The sequence below is a fragment of the Pseudophryne corroboree genome, chromosome 2 (assembly GCF_028390025.1).
Source record: "Pseudophryne corroboree isolate aPseCor3 chromosome 2, aPseCor3.hap2, whole genome shotgun sequence".
Classification (NCBI taxonomy): domain Eukaryota; kingdom Metazoa; phylum Chordata; class Amphibia; order Anura; family Myobatrachidae; genus Pseudophryne; species Pseudophryne corroboree.
This window is the reverse complement of record NC_086445.1, coordinates 874041490-874065967: the sequence shown is the minus strand read 5'-3', so window position 1 is coordinate 874065967 and position 24478 is coordinate 874041490. Positions and strand designations below refer to the sequence as shown.

General features: G+C 43.8%; 1 protein-coding gene across 6 annotated transcripts in view; it reads left to right on the top strand.

Moving 5' to 3' along the window:
- GIT1 (GIT ArfGAP 1) overlaps positions 1 to 24478 on the top strand; it is a 306604-nt gene that overhangs the window by 65265 nt on the left and 216861 nt on the right. For all 6 annotated transcript variants that reach the window (XM_063955944.1, XM_063955946.1, XM_063955942.1 and 3 more), the window contains exon 2: positions 12685 to 12818. In XM_063955944.1, coding sequence (XP_063812014.1) covers positions 12685 to 12818 — 134 coding nt within the window. The remainder of the gene's footprint in view (positions 1 to 12684; positions 12819 to 24478) is intronic.

Genomic DNA, 24478 nt, shown 5'->3' with positions numbered 1-24478 from the left:
GCTGGTATGAGTCTTACCCGGGATTCAAAATCCTTCCTTATTGTGTACGCTCGTCCGGGCACAGTATCCTAACTGAGGCTTGGAGGAGGGTCATGGGGGGAGGAGCCAGTGCACACCAGATAGTCCTAAAGCTTTCTTTAGATGTGCCCAGTCTCTTGCGGAGCCGCTATTCCCCATGGTCCTTACGGAGTCCCCAGCATCCACTACGGACTATGAGAAATAGAATTATCGGTAAGTAAATTCTTATTTTTGTGACAAGGTACCAATTATATTTTAAGTAAAGTACAATATAGAGATATTTTATTAAAGTAATATTTGCTTGGTTAGAAAAATAGATGGTAAACCATGGGTGGCACTCGATATACCGGATGTCGGATCCCGGCGCTCAGCATACCGGCGCCGGGATCCCGACAACTATTCTTCCTCTTGGGGTGTCCACGACACACCTGGAGGGAGAATAAATAGGGTGGCGCGCGTAGTGCGCCACCATGCCCGCAGCGTGGCAAGCGCATCAAGCCCGCAAGGGGCTTTTTTGCGCACGACCCACTGACGGCATTGGCCGGCTGTCGGGATCCGGGTGCTGGTATGCTGGACGCCGGGAACCCGACAGCCGGCCACTCGTAGTATACCTGTAAACCATACCTACATCAACACTAAGCATTGTGATCCGTTAGGCCGACAGTCATTAGGTCGACCACCATATGGTCGATATGGACGAAAGGTTGACATATGGAAGGTTGACACTGGAAAAGGTTGAAGGGTTCAAAAAGTTGTCAGGTTAATTTGGTCAACATGACAATGGTCGACACATTTTTTTTTTTATCATGTATTTGGACTTGTTCCTTCATTGACTATCCATGTCACAAATCATAACTTTTAGAAACCTTGTGGCGAGTGTAGCAAGGCACCATGCCGGAAGCGTGGCGAGTGAAGCAAGGCACCATGCCGGAAGCGTGGCGAGTGAAGCGTTTCTACAGTTGGTGGTCCAGGATAACAAAACTATCCACAATAACCCCAGAAATGCAAAAAAAAAAAAGAAGGTTGTCGACCATATTTGTATCGACCATTGTCATATCGACCTTTTCCAGTGTTGACCTTTCACATGGCGACTTTTTGTCCATGTCGACCTTGACTATATGGGGTCAACCTAATGAATGTAGATCTCCTATCTTACACCCTTAAGCATTATACATTTTAATAGCACACTGCCTGTTTTTTTTTTTTTTTTTTCCATTTCAATCTAGAAAGATTTAAAATAGACATTTAGTATATGCGTCACACTCAGAGCCGGCCATAGCTATAGGCAAACTAGGCAATTGCCTAGGGCATTTGATATGCCTAGGGGCATCTGCAGCTTCTGCTGATTAAAATGATATGCGGCATGCCTATATTCTGTATAGCATTTCATATGCAGATACAGCCACAGTCTCACACAGTATATAGGCATGCTGCATATCATTTTAATCAGCAGAAGCTGCTTGTGCATCCTAGCCACATAGCAATGCAAATAAGATGCATTTTTATAAAAAAAAAGGTGCCAGACGTTAGCATTGAGGCAAGATTTATGAGGACACATCTGTATCCAAGCAGAGGCAGAGGTCACAGTGTTAGTGGAAGTGTGAGTGCTGTGTGCATGTGAGTGGGTTGGTTGTGCAGTAGTGTTCGGAATATGTGTAAGGAGCATTATGTGTGTCATGTAAAAATGCATTAATAATGTGCAACACATGTGTAAGGGGCACTATGTGTGTCATGTGTATAAGGGCATTAATAATGTGTGGCATATGTGTAACAGGGTACTACTGTATGTGTGTCATTATGTGTATAGGGGCACTAATAATGTGCAGCAAATGTGTAGGGGGCACTATGTGTCATTATGTGTATAAGGGCATTAATAATGTGCGGCATATATGTAAGGAACATTATGTGTAAAAGGGCATTAATAAAGGTTGTCATAATGTGTAAGGCACATTATGTTTATAAGGACATTGATAATGTGTAAGGGGCATTACTGTGTGGAATTATGTGTATAAATGCATTACTAATGTGTGGCATTATGTGTATAGGGTGCTCTACTATGTGGCGTTGCGTATAGAAAGGGCACTACTGTGTCATCTAATATGAATAAAGAGCAATAGGGTGTGGTGTAATGTGAATAAGGAGCAATTCAATGTGATGTTATGTGAATAAGGGGCTCTACTGTGAGGAGTAATGTTTATAAGGTAAAGTAATACTACTGGGGATGTAATATGAATTATGGACACTATCGCATGATCAAATGTGAATAAAGTTGCAGTACTGTGTGGCGTAATTGGAATTGGGGTTACTATTGTGTGGCCATGCCCCTTGCCAGCAAAAACACACCCTTTTTGGGCTGTGCGCCAAATGTGCGAACTGTTCCTATTTAAAATATAGGGGGTACAAACACCAAAATAAGGACTGCTATGGGTGAGGGGTGATGGTGCTGGGAAAGAGGTGCAACCAGTGGTGGTGCTAGGGGGCACCAGCCAAAATCTTGCTTAGGGCATCATATTGGTTAGGGCCGGCCCTGGTCACACTAAACTCATGCGATGATAGCGGGATATTAGGACAGGAATATCTGCTACCTTTGTTCACGAGTTCATGATAACTGGAAATGTGCTCCGCTGCACTTTGCGGCACGATCTTGTGGCTAATTACATTTGCCTGGAGGAGTCTGTTGTCAACAATTGGTTCCTCATTGATCAGTGATGGCGCTGTTTCCTAGAGAATAGATTGGCTGCAATCTATTCATACTGTTTCCACCAACAATGGTGAACTCAAAATCAAAACGATACGATAGAAGGTATCCGGTCTGTACAGGTCGACCACTATTGGTCGACAGTAAGTAGGTCGACATGGTTTCTAGGTCGACGTGGACTCTGTCGACATGACAAAATGTCGACATGAGTTTTTAAAAAATTTGTCATACTTTACGATCCACGTGGACTACAATTGGGAATGGTAACCGGTGCCAAGCGCAGCGAGGCACCTTGTCCGAAGCATGCGAGGGATCACGGTGCACTAATTGGGGTTCCCGGTCGCTGTACGGAGAAAACACCACCAAAAAGGTGAATAAACTTATGTCGACCTTCTGTCATGTCAACCTAGTACATGTCGACCTAGAGTCCCTGTCGACCTAGAAACCATGTCGACCTACTTACTGTCGACCAATAATGGTCTACCTAGACACTGTCGACCTAAGTGTGGTCGACCTTACATTCCACACCCACAATAGAAATGTTCCAGCATGATCTCTGTGATTAATCTAGATGCTAAGGACAGAACTGGTTTGTGCCTGTGGTTTAGCACAATGATCTCCATATTAGTTGGAGCGGGGAACTATACGTGTTCTGTGCAATGGGGAACTATACGTGTGCGGTGCAATGGGGAGTATGGCTAAAAAGAAAATACTATTTACATTAGATAAAGGATCATCATATACTACCAAATTTCTAGTACCGAAGCTACATCCACATGATCTTCCCACAGTCTCATTATTTATCCCTTAGTGTTGCTTATGCAGTTTTTTTTATTTACTCTATTAAAGACACATCCATTTTTTACTAGCATTTTCAGTAACATTTTGGAGAGTCACTTTAGACTAGCCCCATAGTATTTACCTGTTGTGCATGCAAAATCTATGAACACAAACCACAAACAGAGTGTTAGTAAAACTGCAAGTTTGGTATGGGGACCACAGAAAGAGCCTACCAGTTTACTGCCACTTTGCTGGTGCTAGTAAGACATATAATGCCAGAGTGTATGAGCCCCGCAACAGAGGAGTGGCACTGCAGTCCCAGTCCCCCCCCTCCCCACAACAGAACAGCAGCGCAGCACGGCAGTTTCATCTCCCCACCCCGCAACAGAGGAGCGGCATGGCAGTCCCCGTCCCCCCGGCATCAGGGCAGCAGCACGACAAAGCAGACTACCCCCCCGTGCCCCGCAACAGAGAAGCGACACGGCAGTTGCCCCCCCTTCCCCCCCAGCGGCAGACAGACAAGCGGGTTAGGAAGAAAGGCGGTGAGTATTTGCGTTGAACAGCAGTAAGGGGACTAAATTAATTGTACAAACAAGATTATCATTAAAGTGGAAATCACATGTAGCAATAATAAAAAGCCACTTCCTATTAGATTCAATAAATACCAGAAAGTCACTAATATAGAACATATATTGAAGTCAATAAGGTCATTAAAAGGAATCAACATAGATTTGTGAAGAACAGATCCTGTCAAACCAACTTACTTGACTTTTATGAAACAGTAAGTGCAAACTTAGATCAGGGTAAAGACGTGGATGTAATCTTTTTAGACTTTGCCAAAGCGTTCGATAATGTACCACACATGAGACTTATCTACAAGCTACAAGAAATAGGGCTAGGAAGCACAATATGCACTTGGATCAAAAATTGGTTAGATAATAGGGAGCAGCGCGTTGTGGTTAATGGATCTTTTTCAAATTGGACTGAAATGCTAAGTGGTGTGCCACAAGGCTCAGTATTAGGACCGCTATTGTTCAATATTTTCATTAACGACCTAACAGAAGGTCTAGAGAGCATGGTGTCAATTTTTGCAGATGATACCAAATTGTGTAAAGTTATAAATACGGAGGGGGATGCTGAGTCGCTTCAGAACGACTTAGTTAAATTAGAAGCATGGGCAGCGAAATGGAGAATGCGCTTCAATACAGACAAATGTAAGGTAATGCACTGTGGTAACAAGAACAAAAATAACACCTACATACTAAATGGGGTAAAATTAGGGGATTCTGTACTGGAAAAGGACTTAGGTGTCCTCATAGATAGCAAACTAAGCAGTAGTACCCAAAGTAGGATTGCAGCAAAGAAGGCTAATAAGATATTAGCATGCATAAAACGGGGAATTGATGCTAGGGACGAGAGTGTTATACTCCCATTGTATAAATCACTAGTGAGGCCACACCTTGAATACTGTGTACAATTCTGGGCACCATACTACAAAGGATATCCTGGAGCTAGAAAAGGTTCAGAGGCGGGCGACCAAACTAATTAAGGGCATGGAGACGCTGGAATACGAGGAAAGTCTCTTGCAAGGCTAGGCATGTTTACATTGGAAAAGAGGAGACTAAGAGGGGACATGATCAACATCTACAAATATATAAGGGGACAATACACAGATCTTGCGCAGGACCTGTTTTTGGTTAGATCAACACAGAGAACTCGTGGACACTCGCTCAGGTTAGAGGAGAGGAGATTCCGCACAATACCGCATAAAGGCTTTTTCATGGTAAGGACGATACGTGTTTGGAATTCCCTGCCTGAGGGAGTTGTAATGGCGAACTCAGTCAACACCTTTAAGAATGGATTAGATAAATTCCTAATGGATAAGGATATCCAGGGTTATGGTGCATAGTCACGCACTATAGTTATTATAAAAACGACGGATAAAACGTAACGGCAGACATCAGCATCAGTCAAAATTTTATACCAAATAATCCTCCATAGGAGACGACAAATAGGTTGAACTCGATGGACAAATTGTATTTTTTCAACCTTAGATACTATGTTACTATATATAACCACATCTCCAGCAAAGCTCTCCAACATCTTCTGGCACTCTCCAAAAACTTCTCTTCGTCGTACGCGGGGTCCCATTGAAAACAATCTCCGCTCACCTCATTCACGCTTAGCACTTTTTGATATTAGAGCATCTTCAACTGAACCGCTTGGTGAATAAAGTTCATTAGAATGCTATATGTTAATTAAATAGCCCAAAAAGACTGATTTTCTGTCACTGCAATCATAATGTACCAATTTAAAAAACAAAAAAAGCAGGGCTAAGCTCTTTGGTTAACTTATACTGGCCAGCAGCAGTAAGCAGTGACTTACCAAAGTGCCAGCCAGATGAGATGGCGATAGTACAGGACAGCCGATGTTACAGGTACTGTCGCCTTGGTGAATCTGTGGGAACTAGCTTCCTGTGGTAGCAGATTAGTAGATATTTTTGCTGGATCCTCCCATTCACTAATGGAACACTATATAACCATTTGTAGCCGTAAAATTGACTATTTTTGTCCCTTTGTTAGGCAGTCTGTCACCGTTACGGTGGCCAATCCCGGGATTGGCGGGATCCCAGGATTTAGGCCAAATATTTAGGCCAGATTCCGGGGATTTCAGAATTAGCTAGTCCACTGTTTTTCTCAGTGCCTGGCAGCACTGAACCTCTTCAGCAGGCTCAGACGCTGCCTGGCTCCCTCCTCCTGGGTCCCCCTGCACCCAGTTGTGCGTGACATGATGTCAGAGGTCACGATGCGCAGTCTGACGCCAGCCGACTGCACATCACCGCCCACAGCCTGCAGCCAGTGAACCCTCCCACCCTCCTGTCTAGGATGGGGAGTATTTGTGTGGGCTGGGTGGGCTGTCGTGGGTTGGGCAGGTCCAGGGAGGGGGGAAATCACTGAAGATTTTAATTTTAAAATCTTCAACCCAATCCAGGGTATTCTGGGATTGACCATTTTTCAATCCCGATACCCGGGATTAAAAAAAGGGCCCAGGATTGACTTCCCTAGCCACTGTACAATCACTGCATGTAGGTACTGTGCCTCTGTAATGTCATTGGACAGAATCGCTACAGTCTAGATATTTGTTCAGTCTCCTCTAGGTGGTTTAAGCATGCTTGTGTGTTAAGATATACTTGGTTGCAGGTGTCGTATAGTAGATCTACAGTCATTAGGTTGACCCCATATGGTTGACATATGAAATGTCGACTTATGAAAGGTCGACCAGGTCAAACGGTCGATATGACAACGGTTGACACAAAAATGGTAAACGGACTTTGTTTTGCATTTTTGGGATTAGTGTGTATACTTTTTCCATCTGGTACTACCATTTGTAGAAATGTGACCTCTCACGGGCTCGCTTAGGGCACAGAGTCGTGCTCCGCCTGACGCAATGTTGGAAAAAGTCCACAAACACAAAAAAGTGTTGGCCATATTTCATATGTATGGTGACCTTTTGTACATGTCGATATTTTCAGTGTCGACCTAATGCATGTCGACCATATAGGGTCCACCTATTGACTATCAACATACTGTAGACATTGAAGCTCTATGGTCCGGATCCCCTTGGCTGCCCATTGAGAGACTTTCAAATAAGTGGGTGATCTCCATTTCTCCAGAGAGAGAAGCTGGGCAGACAGTTACGCAGTTGGCAAGACCCATTGTGTGTAAGTGTGCTCTCTCCTGACTTCAGGGAGCTACTGTACACTGTATGTGTCTCAGAGGGGATGTCTGCAACCAGGACTTTGAAATGTAAAACAATGTAACTGTTTTTGGTCATTCTTAGCTTTACCTATCTGCTTTCTTAGCCAAATCCCCACCACAAAGATTCTGTCAATGGGATTAGAATTAATGCAATTTTAGATTTGTGATGCCTACTGTAATCTTTAATCTTCAAAAACAACCTTCCAAAAGTGTGTCAAATGTTGCAATCAAGATCAATTCAAATATTTTTTTTGATAGGTTTGCAGTTACAGAACTAAAATAATCCATTCCGCCATTAAACCTGATTGATTATGGAACTTGCAGCACACATTACTTTCTTTAGTACACAATTAAAGGCCGCTTCCTGATGGAAGGGTTTTAACATTGATTTCACAGCTTGTGGCGGCATGCCACAGGGATTATTAAAATGTGTGTGCTCCATAATAAAGGTGCGCTAACAAAACGAATGTCTTAAAATAATTTAGAAATGTTTTTTTTTTTTTTTTTAAATGCCTTGAGGTGATGCTGTAAAATATGTGACCCGGCAGAAATGTAAACTGTGCAAACAACACTCTGATTGTTGCAGAGACTTTATTTGTTGGTTACATTATATTATTAGGCTGTAGGCTCTCCTGCCCGTCACTAGCTGTGGCCGTTGTAAGAAGTCAGAATGTTCTATATCTTTCTAGATCATTGTATAATATATTAAGCACATGTATAGAATTGTATTAAGCAAACCACATTTGTTTTTGTATACAGGTCATCTTGTGAAATATTGTTCGACAGCAGCTTTTGGGGTCACAAGTTGCCTACCACTGGAATAGACTCTTCAGGCCTGTCTTCACTGTGTTTAGAAGCATTGTCTAGCTGCTGTTGTAGCAGAGACCACTCCAGTGAAGACTGATCAGCATTGTGTGTTCTTTTATAAAGACTTCACTATCTCCCTGTAGTAGGAGTTTTGATTTCTGGCTCTTGCTGGGACTTGATTAAGTAGGAGGGAAGGGCAGGTCACCCTGGGGTTACCAAGTAATGACTCCATTATATGCATGCATGCATCTATATGAGCAGCAGCTGAAGAGAACTTTCCGACAATTTCCTGACCTGAAGCCTGTTTGTTTACTTATATTGCATGCATGCTTTATCATGTAAGAGGTGCACTAGGTACATACACAGCTATATTGTTAGGAAGGGGTATGGATTACAGAGTCGACTCAAATTAGTTCGACCACTTTTGGTCGGCGTGGTTAAACCTTCGACATTATCAAAATGTCGACAATTTAAAGGTCGACAGCGACAAAAGGTAGACAGTGGAAAAGGTTGACATAACAAATGGTCGACACAAAAAAGGTTGACACGTGTTGTCATTTTTTGGGGGGCCTGTCATGTTCGTTGTCTAAGCATGTGGAACCCCAATTAGTGTACAGCGTTCACTTGCGATGCTTCGGGCAAGGTGCCTCAATCCACTACCGCTGTGTTTGGGCCAGGGAGTGATCATTTTGTGCAGGCTGTACAAAACTGGCATGCATAAGACCATAGTGAGCTGTATAAAATGCTGTCCACTAGGCAAAGGAGAGCTAACGGAACCCATTATGAAGTCAAACAAAACTATATCCATGGAACCTGTATCAGGTCCACTTAAAATGTTTCCTTATATATCTCAGTGCACCAACAGTATGCTGAGTGAATATAACTTTAAGTAGGCAGAAAATAAAAAAAACTCCCCAGGATATAAAATATAATTTCTGTAAACATTGCCGTGGATATGGGTTCTATCTAACATACGGCTGTCACCATTGTAAGGACACACTGTAACTCCTGACAGCGATTTATTTCCTCGGTAATGAATTGCTGAAGTGGTCTGCATAAACTACAAGAAGCCTTTTCTAATTCATCTGCTCTGGAGAGCTCATCTGAGAGGTGGGGAGATACAGTATGTTGGCAGCTCCCTGCCTGTGCTCCTGGAGTCCTCATGTGTTGATACCAGGAGAAAATACAAAGTGATGGTGCAATTTAGTACTACAATGACATTAGGTTTGCATGTAATTGTCATTCTCTCACTGATAGCAGTTTTATGTTATGCCGCCTCCTGTCACAGTGTGTCTGGGAGCCAAAGGTTCAATGACACATAATTCAAATATTGTATCTAATGAAACGTAAGCTTTACTTGTGCCAGTCACTCTGAGTCACCGATTGTAAACCTTTCTCCTTCTGCTGCTGCTTTGCTGGATATTTGTCTGCTCACTTCTGCGTTCGTGATATTACATATTTGTGAGGGGTGAAGATTGATTTTCATTTTACTACTACTAGTGAAGTAATGATGCTGCAAAGAAGTAGAGGATTGGCATGTTTTGCACTCATTTCACACGATATTCACCCAAATTGGACTCAGATGTTGCATCCATTTCTGTGTGTTCACTTTTGTTACATTATTTTGTTTGTCTTGGGTTTCTGACTCACCTGTTGCCCTAATACTAGCTCCACCTGCCTCTCCATAGGCATTCATTATACAGGCCAACATGTGTTACCTCATTACTGCAAGAATGGGTCTCACTGAAACAATGCATATAGACGGGCCGATGCGGGACAGGTTCGCTCAGCACACATCTCTCCCCCCGCTCAGCACAGCGCGATCTGTGCTGAGCGTGCGGGGGGGGGGGGGGGGGGGCGCTCATTTCACCCCAGGCCAATCTAGCATCAGCGATAGCGATGCGCGGGGCTGCGCATCGCTATCGCTGTAGGGGGTACACATGGAGCGATAATGCTCAAATTCTAAGCAATCTAGTCAGATTGCTTAGAATATCGCTCAGTAAATATCCCCCTTAACAGTCATCGCAGCAATAAGGAATCTTGAGAACTACAAAGGGTTTTCCGGCATTACAATGACGATATAAAGCATTGGTTAATTACTCCTATATGAATATACACAGTAAAGAAAAAGAAACAGATTTCATTCAAATTTGTGGTAAAATGTGTAGAAACAAATGTACTTAACATTAAAATTACAGTTACCCTAACATTTTAAGACCTAGAAGGGGAGACGTGTAATAAGCCCAAATGTGGCAAAGTACTGATTTTTCTGTGATTTGGCAGTGGGTTTGAAAGCTGAAATTTTTTAATACAAAATCAACCTGGTGTTGTCTTTAAAAAAAACCAAAGAACAAAAAAAAAAAAAATCCAAAAAATTTAAATTAGAGATGTGTGGGTTCGGAATTCTCTGTTCTTAACGCTAAATTAGCACAAGTTCGGATTTATCCTGATTTTTCTTATTGGCTATACAAAACACGTGACATCCAGATAGCCAATAACATTACACTTTGAGATCTGGGTAAATCTTAGCCTGCACATGTCTACTTTAAAGTCCGCCAAAAAAACAAAACAAAAGTTAAATGTAACATCTACATTTAATTATTTTTAAATAATAGAGCATTTAGGGGCCAATTCATTATGCTAATCATAAGGGGCCAGTCGGCTTCATTGCTCTGGCACGGAGATAGCTCATCCGAAATCAACTGTCCCCGAAAATCGTTTCACCAAAATCTTTTTGAGAAACTGCAGAGTTTGACTTGGCAGTGTTGCTTCTCATGTGTGAACTTGGCGGAGGGATCTGACTGGATCTCTCTTCACGACCAGGACTGATTCTAATAGGTAAGCAGCACAGATGCGGGAACAATTGCTACCTGAAGATGGCGAATGTTCTCGCAGTCAAACATCAACATTTTTTTTCAGAACTTGATGAATGTAGGTCTCCATACTGTTAGTTTTTAACTATCCCCGCTATGTACGTGGGAAACCAGCAAATTGTGATAACCGCTGTCCCTGTGAGTTTTTTCCTCACCATTTTGTAGAAGTTTTTCTGTTTCTGGAATGGGGCTGGTGACAGACGGAGGCTGCGGGAGGGGGATCGAAAAGATCTATCTCCCACTACCATACCGCCATAGGCTTAAAAGAGTTTACACCATCTGAAGATTGTGTAAATTAAAGGGGCCAAATTCAACTTAGTACATAGGGGTCAGGTCTAGTACCCATTGATGATGATGATGATGATAGGGACTGTGGGGGTTATTCATAGATGGACGCAGGTCTTGCTTCCCGCAGCAAATCTGCTTCCATCTACTCTAATGCTGGGGCCCACCCAGCACAAGGCAAGGCCGCCCAGTATGTGGGTGGCACCACCCCGCGATGCGTCTGCAATTTAATTGCGGATGCATTGATTTAAGGTCGACCCCTGCTGGCGTGAAGGCGGTCTGGCGCCATTGTTTTAGCAGAGTTAGCACAGTGGCGTCATGCAGCCACCCCGAAAACACTCCCAACATGTCCCCGTTTTCCCTACAATGCTGAGTCGACCCCCCTGAATGCAGCTGATGCGTACAGACGCATGGCTACGTTAAGGTCTGAATAGACCCCTGTGATCTGTAGTGATAATTAGCCTTCTGCAGGACGTTTCTGTGAAATCTCCTGCATTATGCTATTAGTACATAGAAACAATCCATAAAATTATGCAGAAACTTCAGTTTCTACATAATTTTATGGGAAAAAGTTTGCTACATAAGCGCCTTATTCGTATAGAATTATTATTGTTCTTTTTAAAGCACCGGCATTGTACAATGCAATACAGCAGTGGAACGGTATTCAATTCATATTCTCATACCTTGTTAGACCTTTCACATTAGCATTTAAGGGTTATATAATAACTACATAAATAATTATATAGTTGTTTAATAATGCAAAGAATATATATCTGTTTGACAACAAAAACTTCTAATGCTGTAGTTATGATCTAACACACCTGCCTAGTCTCCTTATGTTATATATTGAACACAAAATATTTGCAGCCTTTAACGTGATAGCATGTCCATAGTACTCTTAGGGGCGATTCAATTGTTTTGGGAATCTAAAAATCCAGTCTTAACTGGACATTTTAGACACCCAAACAATTGTCACTATTCAGTTGTGTTTGGGCTCCCGCGCATGTCGCGCCCAACCATACCGGATTTAGCTGCCTAAAATGGCTAAACCCGTCTAAACACCCTGCTTTGGGCATCCAAATTTCCGTTTGGATGCCCAAAGTGCTGAGTTTCCTCAGGAGGCTTCAAGAAATAATGTCAGACCCGCGGCTACTTGTTGTCTAAATGGAGCAACAATTGAATTGGTAGCCATGGAATTAGTAGCCGTGTGGAAAAAAAACCCGTTAAATTGGCCCCTTATATTTTATTTGTGTGCATCATTTCTTTATTTGTGAATTATATTGTACATCCAGTGAAAATATTTTACATCCACTGGTCAGTTAAATCAATGATTTAATTGCTATAGAGATACATGCTGACCTATATTGTAACAGATCTTTATGGCAACTAGGTGTCTTGTAATTTTAATTCACATTTTAATATTAAGTAATGTTTTACTAATGATCTGCTTTATTCTTGTGAACAGATCCTGGCTGGGCGTCCATAAACCGAGGGGTGCTGATCTGTGATGAATGCTGTAGCGTACACCGCAGCCTGGGGAGACACATCTCAATTGTCAAACATCTTCGGCACAGTGCGTGGCCATCATCTCTCTTACAGGTCAGGCCCTTAAAATTACTCGTCTCAAAAAAGTAACTAGCACCAGAGGTGCCGATTTATGTTTTTGCTGGTGGGTTCTCAAGCCTGTGACGCCCGCCGGAGAGGAAATGTGGCCTCACTAAAATGGGCGTGGCCCCGCAAGGAAAGACTACATTACACCCCAGTTTTTAACCCTGCACCAACAGACTTCGGCCACTACAGGGAAAAAATAAATTTCACCATATGCCCCTTGCACCATGTTATACCATACACCGCAATGTCCGTGATACATTATGCCCTACAGTAAGCTTCTAATTACTTTTAAATTACCTGCTCATTGCCAAGGGTTTCACATGCTGGGTGTCATGCTTGTTGCCAGAGGTTTCATGCGCTGGGTGTCATGCTCGTTGCCAGGGGTTTCATGCGCTGGGTGTCATGCTCATTGCCAGGGGTTTTATGCGCTGGGTGTCATGTTCGTTGCCAGGGGTTTCATGGGCTGGGTGTCTTGCTCGTTGTCAGTGGTATCCAATCTGGTATCCAATCTCATTGCCAGGGTTTTCATGCTCTGGGATGGGTGTCATGCTAGTTGCTAGGGATGTGTAATGCTATTTGCCAGGGGTAATGCTCGTTGTCAGGGGTGTGTACAACCAGCCACAGTTTGCCCGCCCGCTCCCTCCCTCTCTTCCCTGTCATAGTACTCCGCTCGAGGGGCAGTGTTTTGCGGAATGACTCATTGCGTCGTACCGTCATGACGCAAATGCATCATTCCGCAAAACTCCGCCCCCGAGTGGAGTACTATGACAGGAAGGAGGGAGAGCAGTCGGGACAGGGGAAAAGTGCCACAGCGGGTGCTCGGGCCCGGGAGCACCCACTGATTCGGCGCCTATGATTAGCACAGAATAGGCAGCTCTAGTTACGCCATTCTGAAACAGACACCTATTTTCTATCAGTGACTGCCAACATAATACACCTCAAGGGCTTCGTGTGCAGTCCTCTAGCCCTACAAATGAGCCATCAAAGAGATCTCAAGGTGTAATAGCAAGTCACCAGGTATTTTAGTCCAACATAAATAAGTATTTCAAAAGAAAGATTCTCTGCGCTATTATAAGAGGTACAAAATATTACCTTATATCAACGTAGTTTTACAAATATAAAATTAGTGACTATAGAAATTACAGCAGCTAGTTTCTGTGTGTTGCATGGGTGACAACATCCAACTGCAAATTTCTAGTAGAACAGCGCTAATGGAAATAAAAAATCTATATATCAAGACCACTGTTACAGAAAGTAAGCCAAGACACTTAAATAAGCTAATTAAATGTAATGTATTACAATCTAGATATCAGTTTTGTGCACATTAAAAACTTGTATCAAATTATTTGTTTTATTAACACAGTGGGCGGTATTCAATTCTTATCACCCCCTTCCAAACCTGTTCTGTTTCTGCTGACGGGCGTGGTATAATCATTTCAGCTCGCTACTCCCGGGGTAGCGAGGGCTCCCAACACTTTACGCAGCTAAACCTGATTACTATGGGCGCGATAACAGGGATCACTTTAGAAAGAAGATTGGGCATGATATATCATTTGAATACCGCCCAATAAATCTTAAAAATAGGCTTGCAAAAACGTGTAAAAAATGTATATAAACCTTGAGGAACTACAGGTTCCGGGATAGGTAAATGATGTGCTGGATCTGTGTGCAAGTAGTAGTATTCGTACTAGGTTCTCCCAAGGTACAATGCTGTATTAGATCCAATGGAAGGCGGATATTAATAAGTCAGGTAAGTAAGCAAACTGTGTCTTGCAATTGCCGCTGATAAAGCCTCCTGATTAGGATAAATCGCCAGGTGTCTCACCACTCTCATGTGGCTTCCTCTCCCCAGCTGAATATTGGATGCAGGCTGGTTAGTCCATGTCCCGTACACCTTCCAGCAGCTGTAGCGAATGACTGCATAATCAATAGAGAGCACTGTGCCTCTCTTGCTCCGGTCTGTATCTCAGCTCCACCTTGCACACAGAAATGGCTCACCTTCCCAAATGTCTGTACTGGAGGTGGCCAATATCAAAACACGCTTCACAGTAAGGCCATTATTTATCAAGCCTTGGAGAGTGATAAATAGCACGGCAGTAAAGTACCAGCAAATCGGCTCCCTAACTGCCATGTTACAGGCTGTGTTTGCAAATTGACAGTTAAAAGCTGTTTGGTTGGTACTTTATCACCATGCTAATTACCACTTCCCAAGGCTTGATAAGTCTGGGCCTACGTCCTTACAAATTTGCACGTAAATATGAAAATAGTCACTGATGCTTTTCGTCCTCAATTAGGGGGCTTTATCAAAGAGAATAAACTCCCGGATCACTTCCATCTCCTTTTAAAGGAACAAGGATGACCGTATCCTGTCAACCAATTAATTTTGGTCAGCTGGTATACTGATCCTTGATAAATACATGTAACGCGATTTCTATATAAATACAGTGTCTTGGCTTCATATAAATAATAAATAAATAATGCATTTCGTCTGAAAACTGTATCTACTCTTAACAAATGCAGTTTAATTAAACAAAGGAAAAATAAAAATAACAATAATATGTCCGACATATAGATATTTTTGAGTTCTAACCCGGGTCTTGTAGAATAATAAGCTCCTACTTTGACCATTACGCTATTTGGTCTCCAGTCAGATTTGTGTAATCTTAATGCACAGTCTATGAAGGTTTGGCGATCTGAACCAACAAATAGATTGTGCATAACGTATACATAGTTATAGAGCTACAATGAAGTGATCACCAACATATATTATTCAGCAGACTTTATGATCAAAGGTTTACTGTATATAGTATATAACATTTGAAAACGAAAGGAAAAAGTTATACTTCATTTGGGATCAAACTCACAACCTACAGTGTGGGAGACCTTCACCTCATAGTACATACTATACCCCAGAGGGTCTCAATGAGCTAGTAGATTTTGAATCTTTTCAATGTTAATTAAGGCAGTAATCCTGTTACACACAAATCCATTTCCTCCCATAGATAAGTGGTTGCCATCATAGACCATCAATATGTATTAGTGTATGCAGAATGCCTTAGAAGAAGGTGGTTTTGTAGTGGTTTAGATGTAGGTCTCCCACACTGTAGGTTGTGAGTTTGATCCCAAATAAGGATAGAAGATTATTATATTGTATGAAGTACAACTTTTTCCTTTCTTTTTTAAACGCAATATTCTCTAGAGAAGAGAGGGCCCGGACAGAGACTGCACATCCGCCCCTGCTCCACCTTTTAATGTCAGATGTACCACTGGTGGTGTTTAACCGCCCTGGGTCTAGATCTAGACACTCCTGGTCTAGATATAATTAAATTCCAAAGAGAATATTTAATGCAATAAAATGACATACTACACCACCAACATTTCTGTGCAGCTTGTGCACAGTTATGCAAAATTACATGTTTCACTGAGAAGAGACAGGCCATGTAATTTTGCACAGTGCCCTGAAAACGGTACATGAGATGCACCGAAATGTTGGTGGACTAATATTTTTACATTTCTCATACGTCCTAGAGGATGCTGGGGTCCACGTCAGTACCATGGGGTATAGACAGTTCCGCAGGAGCCATGGGCACTTTAAGACTTTTCTAGCGTGTGAACTGGCTCCTCCCTCTATGCCCCTCCTCCAGACCTCAGTTTAGAAAATGTGCCCAGGCAGACTGGTCGCACTCCAGAGGAGCTCTACTGAGTTTCACTGAAAGACTTTATGTTAGGTTTTTTATTTTCAGGGAGACTGCTGGCAACAGTCTTCCTGCTTCGTGGGACTTAGGGGGAAGAAGTAGGAACCAACTTCCTGAATAGTTTCATGGCTCTGCTTCTTGCTGACAGGACACCATTAGCTCCTGAAGGGAACTGAACACTAGCTGCGGCTATGCGCTCACTCCCACAGCACGCCGTCACCCCCCTAACAGAGCCAGAAGTCAGAAGACGCGTGAGTATTATTACCAGGGATCTGCAAGAGGGACCTCCGGTCATCGTGACGGCTCAAGGTACCGCGCAGCGAGCGGGAGCGCTGCGCGGACATGCTATCCATACACAGCGCACAGCAGGGTGGGGTGGGGGGGCGCTCTGGAAAGCATGAAGACCTACTCTGACTGGCAAAAAGGTAGCATATTGGGCCGTGGCACAATCCCACACCCCCACCAGTATAAATATTACCTCATGTTTGCTGAGGAAAAATGCGCCATTGCAGGGGGCGGGGCTTCTTCCTCAGGCAGCCAGCACACTGTTCAGCGCCATTTTCTTCCAGCAAAAAGCAAGGGAAGAAACGCTGATCCTCCTCTCAACTTATGATTTTAGTATCAGAGTGAAAAAAGGGGGGAAAGTGTATATTGTGGTATTATAACCTATTATGGACAATGTATATAGAGCGGAAAGTCTCTGTATACAAAGTACACGACACAGGGATTTTGTATTTAAGCGCTGATTTGTAGACTGCCAATTTCTTTCTGTGTCCCTCTGACAGATTTTACTGTGGGTCTGTCCCCTATAAGCCCCGGAGTGTCTGTGGTGTGACATGTCTGAGGCAGGGAGCTCTTCCTCTGTGGGAGCCATGTTAGGGACACAGAGTTGTAATGTGACACCAAGAGCCTGACTGGGTGAAAGATTTACGTGATAGTGTGAATCATATCAGTAAGAGATTGGATAAGTCTGAGTCTCATGCAGAAAACTGAAAATAATCTGTTGAAGATGTGATTTTTAATAGTTCTGCCATTCATCCACAGGGGACCCCTTTGGGTCACATAAACATTTGCACAAGTAGTATGAAATAATACCGACACGGACGCTGATTCCTGTGTCGACAATAGTGATTCCAGGGGAATAGGTCCTACGTTAGCGAAAAACATAAAAAACATGTTTTTGGCTATAAAGGAGGTATTAGAAGTTACGGGGCCCCCTCCTTTACCACAGTAGCAGGCTCACTTTAGTAAAGTAATGTAACTTTCCCTCCACCTCATGAGCTGACCAGTCTCTTGGAGGGAGTCTGGTTTAACCCGAAAATAAATTTGCAGAGTCCCAAAAGAAGTCAGGCAGTTTACCTTTTTCCATGCAGAGGACAGGTAAAGGTGGGAGTCACCCCTCATTTTAGACAGTGTCCTGTCACGGTTAAAGAAAAAAGGTGTTTCTCTCTGTGCCTGGGACGGCTTCACTTAAGGAGTTGGCAGACCGCAAGTTGGAGACTAAGTTGTAATCTATTGATGTGGCCAATGGGACACTACTCAGGCCTACCATTGCCTGTGCGTGGGTGAGTGGTGCTATTGAAAAGTGGTCAGAAAACTTGTCATCAGACATTGACACAATAGATAGAGACGAGATACTCCTAACGTTAGGTCATATCAATATGGTCATATCAATATGGTTTCTAGCTGCTGCGTACATGCTAGAAACCATGAAAGATATTGGTCTCTTGGGATCAAGAGCCGCTACCATGGCAATCTCAGCACGTAGGGCTTTGTGGATTCGTCAATGGAATGCTGACGCAGATTCCAAAAGGAATATGGAGGCTCTCCCGTATTAAGGTGAGTCCTTATTTGGAGATGGGCTGGATGCTTTAGTTTCTGTGGCTACCGCAGGTAAGTCGACATTCTCGCCTATTGCTCCTGCGCCGGCGAAAAAGACACATCACTCCCAGATCACGGCCCAAAAATTACAAAAAAGGTTAAAGGTTCCCCTTTCTTTGTGGGTAAATGGAAGTGGAAAAGGAAATAAAGTCCACAGTGTCTCCAGGATCACAGGAGCAGAAATCAACCTCTGCTTCTGCCAACTCTTCAGCATGATGCTGGGGCTCCCTTGCGGGAGTCCGCTCAGGTGGGGGCACGTCTGAAACTCTTCAGTCAGTTCTGGGTTCAATCTGGACTAGACCCGTGGGTCATACAAATAGAGTCCCACGGGTACAAACTGGAGTTTCAAGACATTTCCCCAGGCCGTATTTTCAAATCGACCTCACCAGCTTCTATCCGAGACAGGGAAGTGGTGGCAGCAGCAATACAAAAATTGTGTAAGGATCAAGTTTTTGTCCTGGTTCCCTTGTTACAACAAGGAGAAGGGTTTTATTGCAGCCCTATTCGTGGTTCCGAAGCCGGACGGCTCGGTCATACCGATTCTAAACCTGTATACTCTGAATCTCTACCTGCAAAGGATCTAGTTCAAGATGGCATCTCTGAGGGCAGTGGTTTCCAGTCTGGAGGAGGGGGACTTCATGGTGTCAGTAGACCTAAAAGATGCCTACTTACACGTTCCCATTTATCCTCCACATCAAGCTTATCTGAGATTCGCAATACAGAATTGTCATTACCAATTTCAGGCGTTGCCGTTCGGATCTTCCACGGCACCAAGAGTTTTCACCAAGGTGATGGCAGGAGATGATGGTCCACCTTCGACAGCAAGGAGTCAATATAATTCCTGACCTGGAAGATCTCCTGATAAAAGAGAGATCCAGGGAAAAGTTGGTGCAGAACATGGCACTCTCCCTGACAGTACTTCAACATCACGGTTGGATCATAAGTTTTCCAAAGTTACAATTGGAAACTACGACAAGATTTGTCCTTTCTGGGGATGATACTGGACACAGAAGTACAGAGGGTATTTCTTCCAGTAGAAAAGGCTCTGGAAATCCAGAGAATGGTCAGACAAATTCTGAAACCACCAAGAGTGTCCATTCATCAATGCATTCGGGTGTTGGGGAAGATGGTAGCGGCCTACGAGGCCATACAGTTGGCCGATTCCATGGCAGAGTATTCCAATGGGACCTATTTGACAAGTGGTCCGGATCCCATCTACACATGCTTCAGAGGATAATCCTGTCATCCAAAGCTAGAATTTCGCTCCTGTGGTGGCTACACAGTTCTCACCTCCTAGAGGGACGCAGGTTCGGGATTCAAGACTGGATCCTGGTGACCACGGATGCAAGTCTCCGAGGCTGGGGAGCAGTCACACAGGGGGAGAGCTTCCAAGGAAGATGGTCAAGAAGCTTGTCTTCACATAAACGTTCTGGAGTTGAGAGCCATTTACAACGGCCTTCTACAAGCAGTACATCTTCTTCAAGATCAACCCGTACAGATCCAGTCGGACAATGTAACAGCAGTCGCGTACATAAACCATCAGGGCGGAATGAAAAGCAGAGCGGCAATGGCAGAGGTGTCAAAGATCCTCAGCTGGGCGGAAAGGCATACAAGCGCTCTGTCAGCGATCTTCATTCCAGGAGTGGACAACTGGGAAGCAGACTTCCTCAGCAGACACGATCTTCATCCAGGAGAGTGGGGCCTCCACCAAGAAGTCTTCGCAGAGTTGACAGGTCTTTGGGGAATTCCTCAAATAGACATGATGGAGTCTCGTCGCAACAAGAAGCTTCAGACATATTGTTCCAGGTCAAGAGACCCTCAAGCAATAGCAGTGGACGCACTAGTGCCCCAGTGGGTGTTTTGGTCGGTATATGTCTTCCCTCCACTTCCACTCATTCCGAAAGTTCTCAAAATCATAAGAAGAACAGGAGTTTGAGCGATCCTCATTGTCCCAGACTGGCCAAGGAGGGCTTGGTATCCAGATCTTCAGGAGTTGCTCATAGAAGATCCTCGGCCTTTTCCTCTCCGCGAGGACCTGCTGCAGCAGGGGCCATGTGTGTATCAAGACTTACCGCGGCTAAGTTTGACGGCATGGCTGTTGAGCGCCGAATCCTAGCCCGAAAGGGTATTCCAAAAGAAGTCATTCCCACTCTTATTCAGGCCAGGAAGGGAGTAACAGCTAAACATTACACCGTATTTGGAGAAAATATGTGTCTTGGTGTGAAACCAAGAAGACTCCAACGGAACAGTTTCAGTTAGGACGGTTTCTCCATTTTATCCAGGCGAGTGTGGATGCGGGCCTACGATTGGGTTCAATCAAGGTTCAGATTTCGGCCTTGTCCGTTTTTTTTCAGAAACAATTGGCCTCCCTTCCAGAAGTTCAGCAGGGGGTGCTACACATCCAACCTCCATTTGTGCCTCCTGTGGCACCATGGGATCTTAACGTGGTGTTGCGATTCCTTCAATCGGATTGGTTTGAACATCTCCAGGAGATTGAGTTGAAATTTCTCACTTGGAAAGTGGTCATGCTGTTGGCCTTGGCATCCGCAAGAAGGGTGTCCGAGTTAGGGGCCTTGTCTCACAAGAGCCTTACTTGGTTCTCCATGAAGATAGAGCTGAGTTACAAACTCGTCAACAATTTCTTCCAAAGGTGTTTTTTTCTTTCCATATAAACCAGCCTATTGTGGTGCCAGTGGCTACTGACACCATCGCTGCTTCAAAGTCCCTAGATGTGGTTGGGGCTTTGAGAATCTATGTCGCTAGAACGGCTCGGATAAGGAAAACAGAGGCTCTGTTTGTCCTGTATGCTCCCAACAAGATTGGGGGTCCTGCTTCTAAGCAGACTATTGCGCGCTGGATCAGAGGTACGATTCAGCATGCTTATTCTACGGCAGGTTTGCCGTTACCGAATTTGGTGACTGCCCATTCTACTAGAAAGATGGGCTCGTCCTGGGCGGCTGCCCGGGGGGTCTCGGCATTACAGCTTTGCCGAGCAGCTACTTGGTCAAGGGCAAACACGTTTGCTAAGTTTTATAAGTTTGACACCTTGGCCGATGAGGACCTACAGGTTGGTCAATCGGTGCTGCAGGGTCATCCGCACTCTCCCGCCCGTACTGGAGCTTTGGTATAACCCCATGGTACTGAAGTGGACCCCAGCATCCTCTAGGACGTATGAGAAAACTGGATTTTAATACCTACCGGTAAATCCTTTTCTCCTAGTCCGTAGAGGATGCTAGGCACCCAACACAGTGCGTACTTTACCTGCAGTTGTTATTTTGTTGAAAATGTTTTCAGCACGTTTGATGTAATGTTCATGCTGTTGGCATGTGTTTTGTTGAATACCATGTTGTGCGGCATGGTTGAAGTGTGAGCTGGTGTAAATCTCACCGTTAACTTTAAAGTAATTCCTTTCCTCGAAATGTCCGTCTCCCTGGGCACAGTTCCTATACTGAGGTCTGGAGGAGAGGCATAGAGGGAGGAGCCAGTTCACACTCTAGAAAAGTCTTAAAGTGCCCATGGTACTGAAGTGGACCCCAGCATCCTCTACGGACTAGGAGAAAAGGATTTACCGGTAGGTATTAAAATCCTGTTTTATTTCATTAAATATTTTCTTGAAGTATTAATTCACATAAAAAGGCTTTAAAAAAAAAAAAAAAAAAAAAAAAAAATATATATATATATATATATATATATATATATTTATATACACACACACATATATATACACACACACATATGTATACACACACACATATATACACACACATATATATATATATATATATATATATACATACACACTGCTCAAAAAAATAAAGGGAACACTTAAACAACACAATGTAACTCCAAGTCAATCACACTTCTGTGAAATCAAACTGTCCATTTAGGAAGCAACACTGATTGACAATCAATTTCAAATGCTGTTGTGCAAATGGAATAGACAACAGGTGGAAATTATAGGCAATTAGCAAGACACCCCCAATAAAGGAGTTGTTCTGCAGATGGTGACCACAGACCACTTCTCAGCTCCTATGCTTTCTGGCTGATGTTTTGGTCACTTTTGAAAGCTGGCGGTGCTTTCACTCTAGTGGTAGCATGAGACTGAGTCTACAACCCACACAAGTGGCTCAGGTAGTGCAGCTCATCCAGGATGGCACATCATTGCGAGCTGTGGCAAGAAGGTTTGCTGTGTCTGTCAGCGTAGTGTCCAGAGCATGGAGGCGCTACCAGGAGACAGGCCAGTACATCAGGAGACGTGGAGGAGGCCGTAGGAGGGCAACAACCCAGCAGCAGGACCGCTACCTCCGCCTTTGTGCAAGGAGGAACAGAAGGAGCACTGCCAGAGCCCTACAAAATGACCTCCAGCAAGCCACAAATGTGCATGTGTCTACTCAAATGATCAGAAACAGACTCCATGAGGGTGGTATGAGGGCCCGACGTCCACAGGTGGGGGTTGTGCTTACAGCCCAACACCGTGCAGGACGTTTGGCATTTGCCAGAGAACACCAAGATTGGCAAATTCGCCACTGGCGCCCTGTGCTCTTCACAGATGAAAGCAGGTTCTCACTGACCACATGTGACAGAGTCTGGAGATGCCAAGGAGAACGTTCTGCTGCCTGCAACATCCTCCAGCATGACCGGTTTGGCAGTGGGTCAGTAATGGTGTGGGGTGGCATTTCTTTGGGGTCCGCACAGCCCTCCATGTGCTCGCCAGAGGTAGCCTGACTGCCATTAGGTACCGAGATGAGAACCTCAGACCCCTTGTGAGACCATATGCTGGTGCGGTTGGCCCTGGGTTCCTCCTAATGCAAGACAATGCTAGACCTCATGTGGCTGGAGTGTGTCAGCAGTTCCTGCAAGACGAAGGCATTGATGCTATGGACTGGCCCGCCCGTTCCCCAGACCTGAATCCCATTGAGCACATCTGGGACATCATGTCTCGCTCCATCCACCAACGCCACGTTGCACCACAGACTGTCCAGGAGTTGGTGGATGCTTTAGTACAGGTCTGGGAGGAGATCCCTCAGGAGACCATCTGCCACCTCATCAGGAGCATGCCCAGGTGTTGTAGGAAGGTCATACAGGCACGTGGAGGCCACACACACTACTGAGTCTCATTTTGACTTGTTTTAAGGACATTACATCAAAGTTGGATCAGCCTGTAGTGTGTTTTTCCACTTTAATTTTAAGTGTGACTCCAAATCCAGACCTCCATGGGTTAATAAATTTGATTTCCATTGATAATTTTTGTGTGATTTTGCTGTCAGCACATTCAACTGTGTAAAGAACAAAGTATTTAATAAGAATATTTCCTTCATTCAGATCTAGGATGTGTTATTTTAGTGTTCCCTTTATTTTTTTGAGCAGTGTATATAGATTGATAGATATTATTTTTATTTTTTTCCATTAATGCTATATAAATCAGTGTCTTTGGTCTCCTTGATGCTGGAATTCCACAGATGGTACAGGCGAAGTAGAAACAGGTTTAGCATTAATAGTTTTATTCCTCTACTACTTTTCTTTTTCTTTTCTTTTTTTATATAGCTCTCCTGGCTTATTCCTGTGCTGGAAATTTTTTGTTTCAGTTCCCACCCCTTGTAGTCTTGGAAAATGAGTTGGTACTCCACACTCTGAAAAGGAACCTTGCCTCTGCACTGTAGCTTTGCAAAGTGGAGTAATATAGGAATTTCAAAATTATAAAATAAAGAAGTATTAAGATTTTTATTTCTACTGAATGTAGAAATTGTCCCCTACTGTACTTATCTATACTATATTTACACCATTTGTTTTACTCTGTGTCAGTCTCAAAATACTATTATGTATTTCTTACAGATTATACTGGGATCCTAAACGGGATTATGGGCGGAATGTAATGCCGCCCGAGTTCGGGGATCGTGCGGGATGTTGGCTGATCTTGGATGTTTTTTTAAAGGGGCAATCACTTACAAGGCCTTGTGATTGCCCCTTTAAAAAAAGTCCAAGTGCGACCTGCATCCCGTATGGCCGCGGAACTCGTGCGGCATTATTTAAATCCCTCCCAAACATGAGCATTGCTTAGACATCGTACAATGA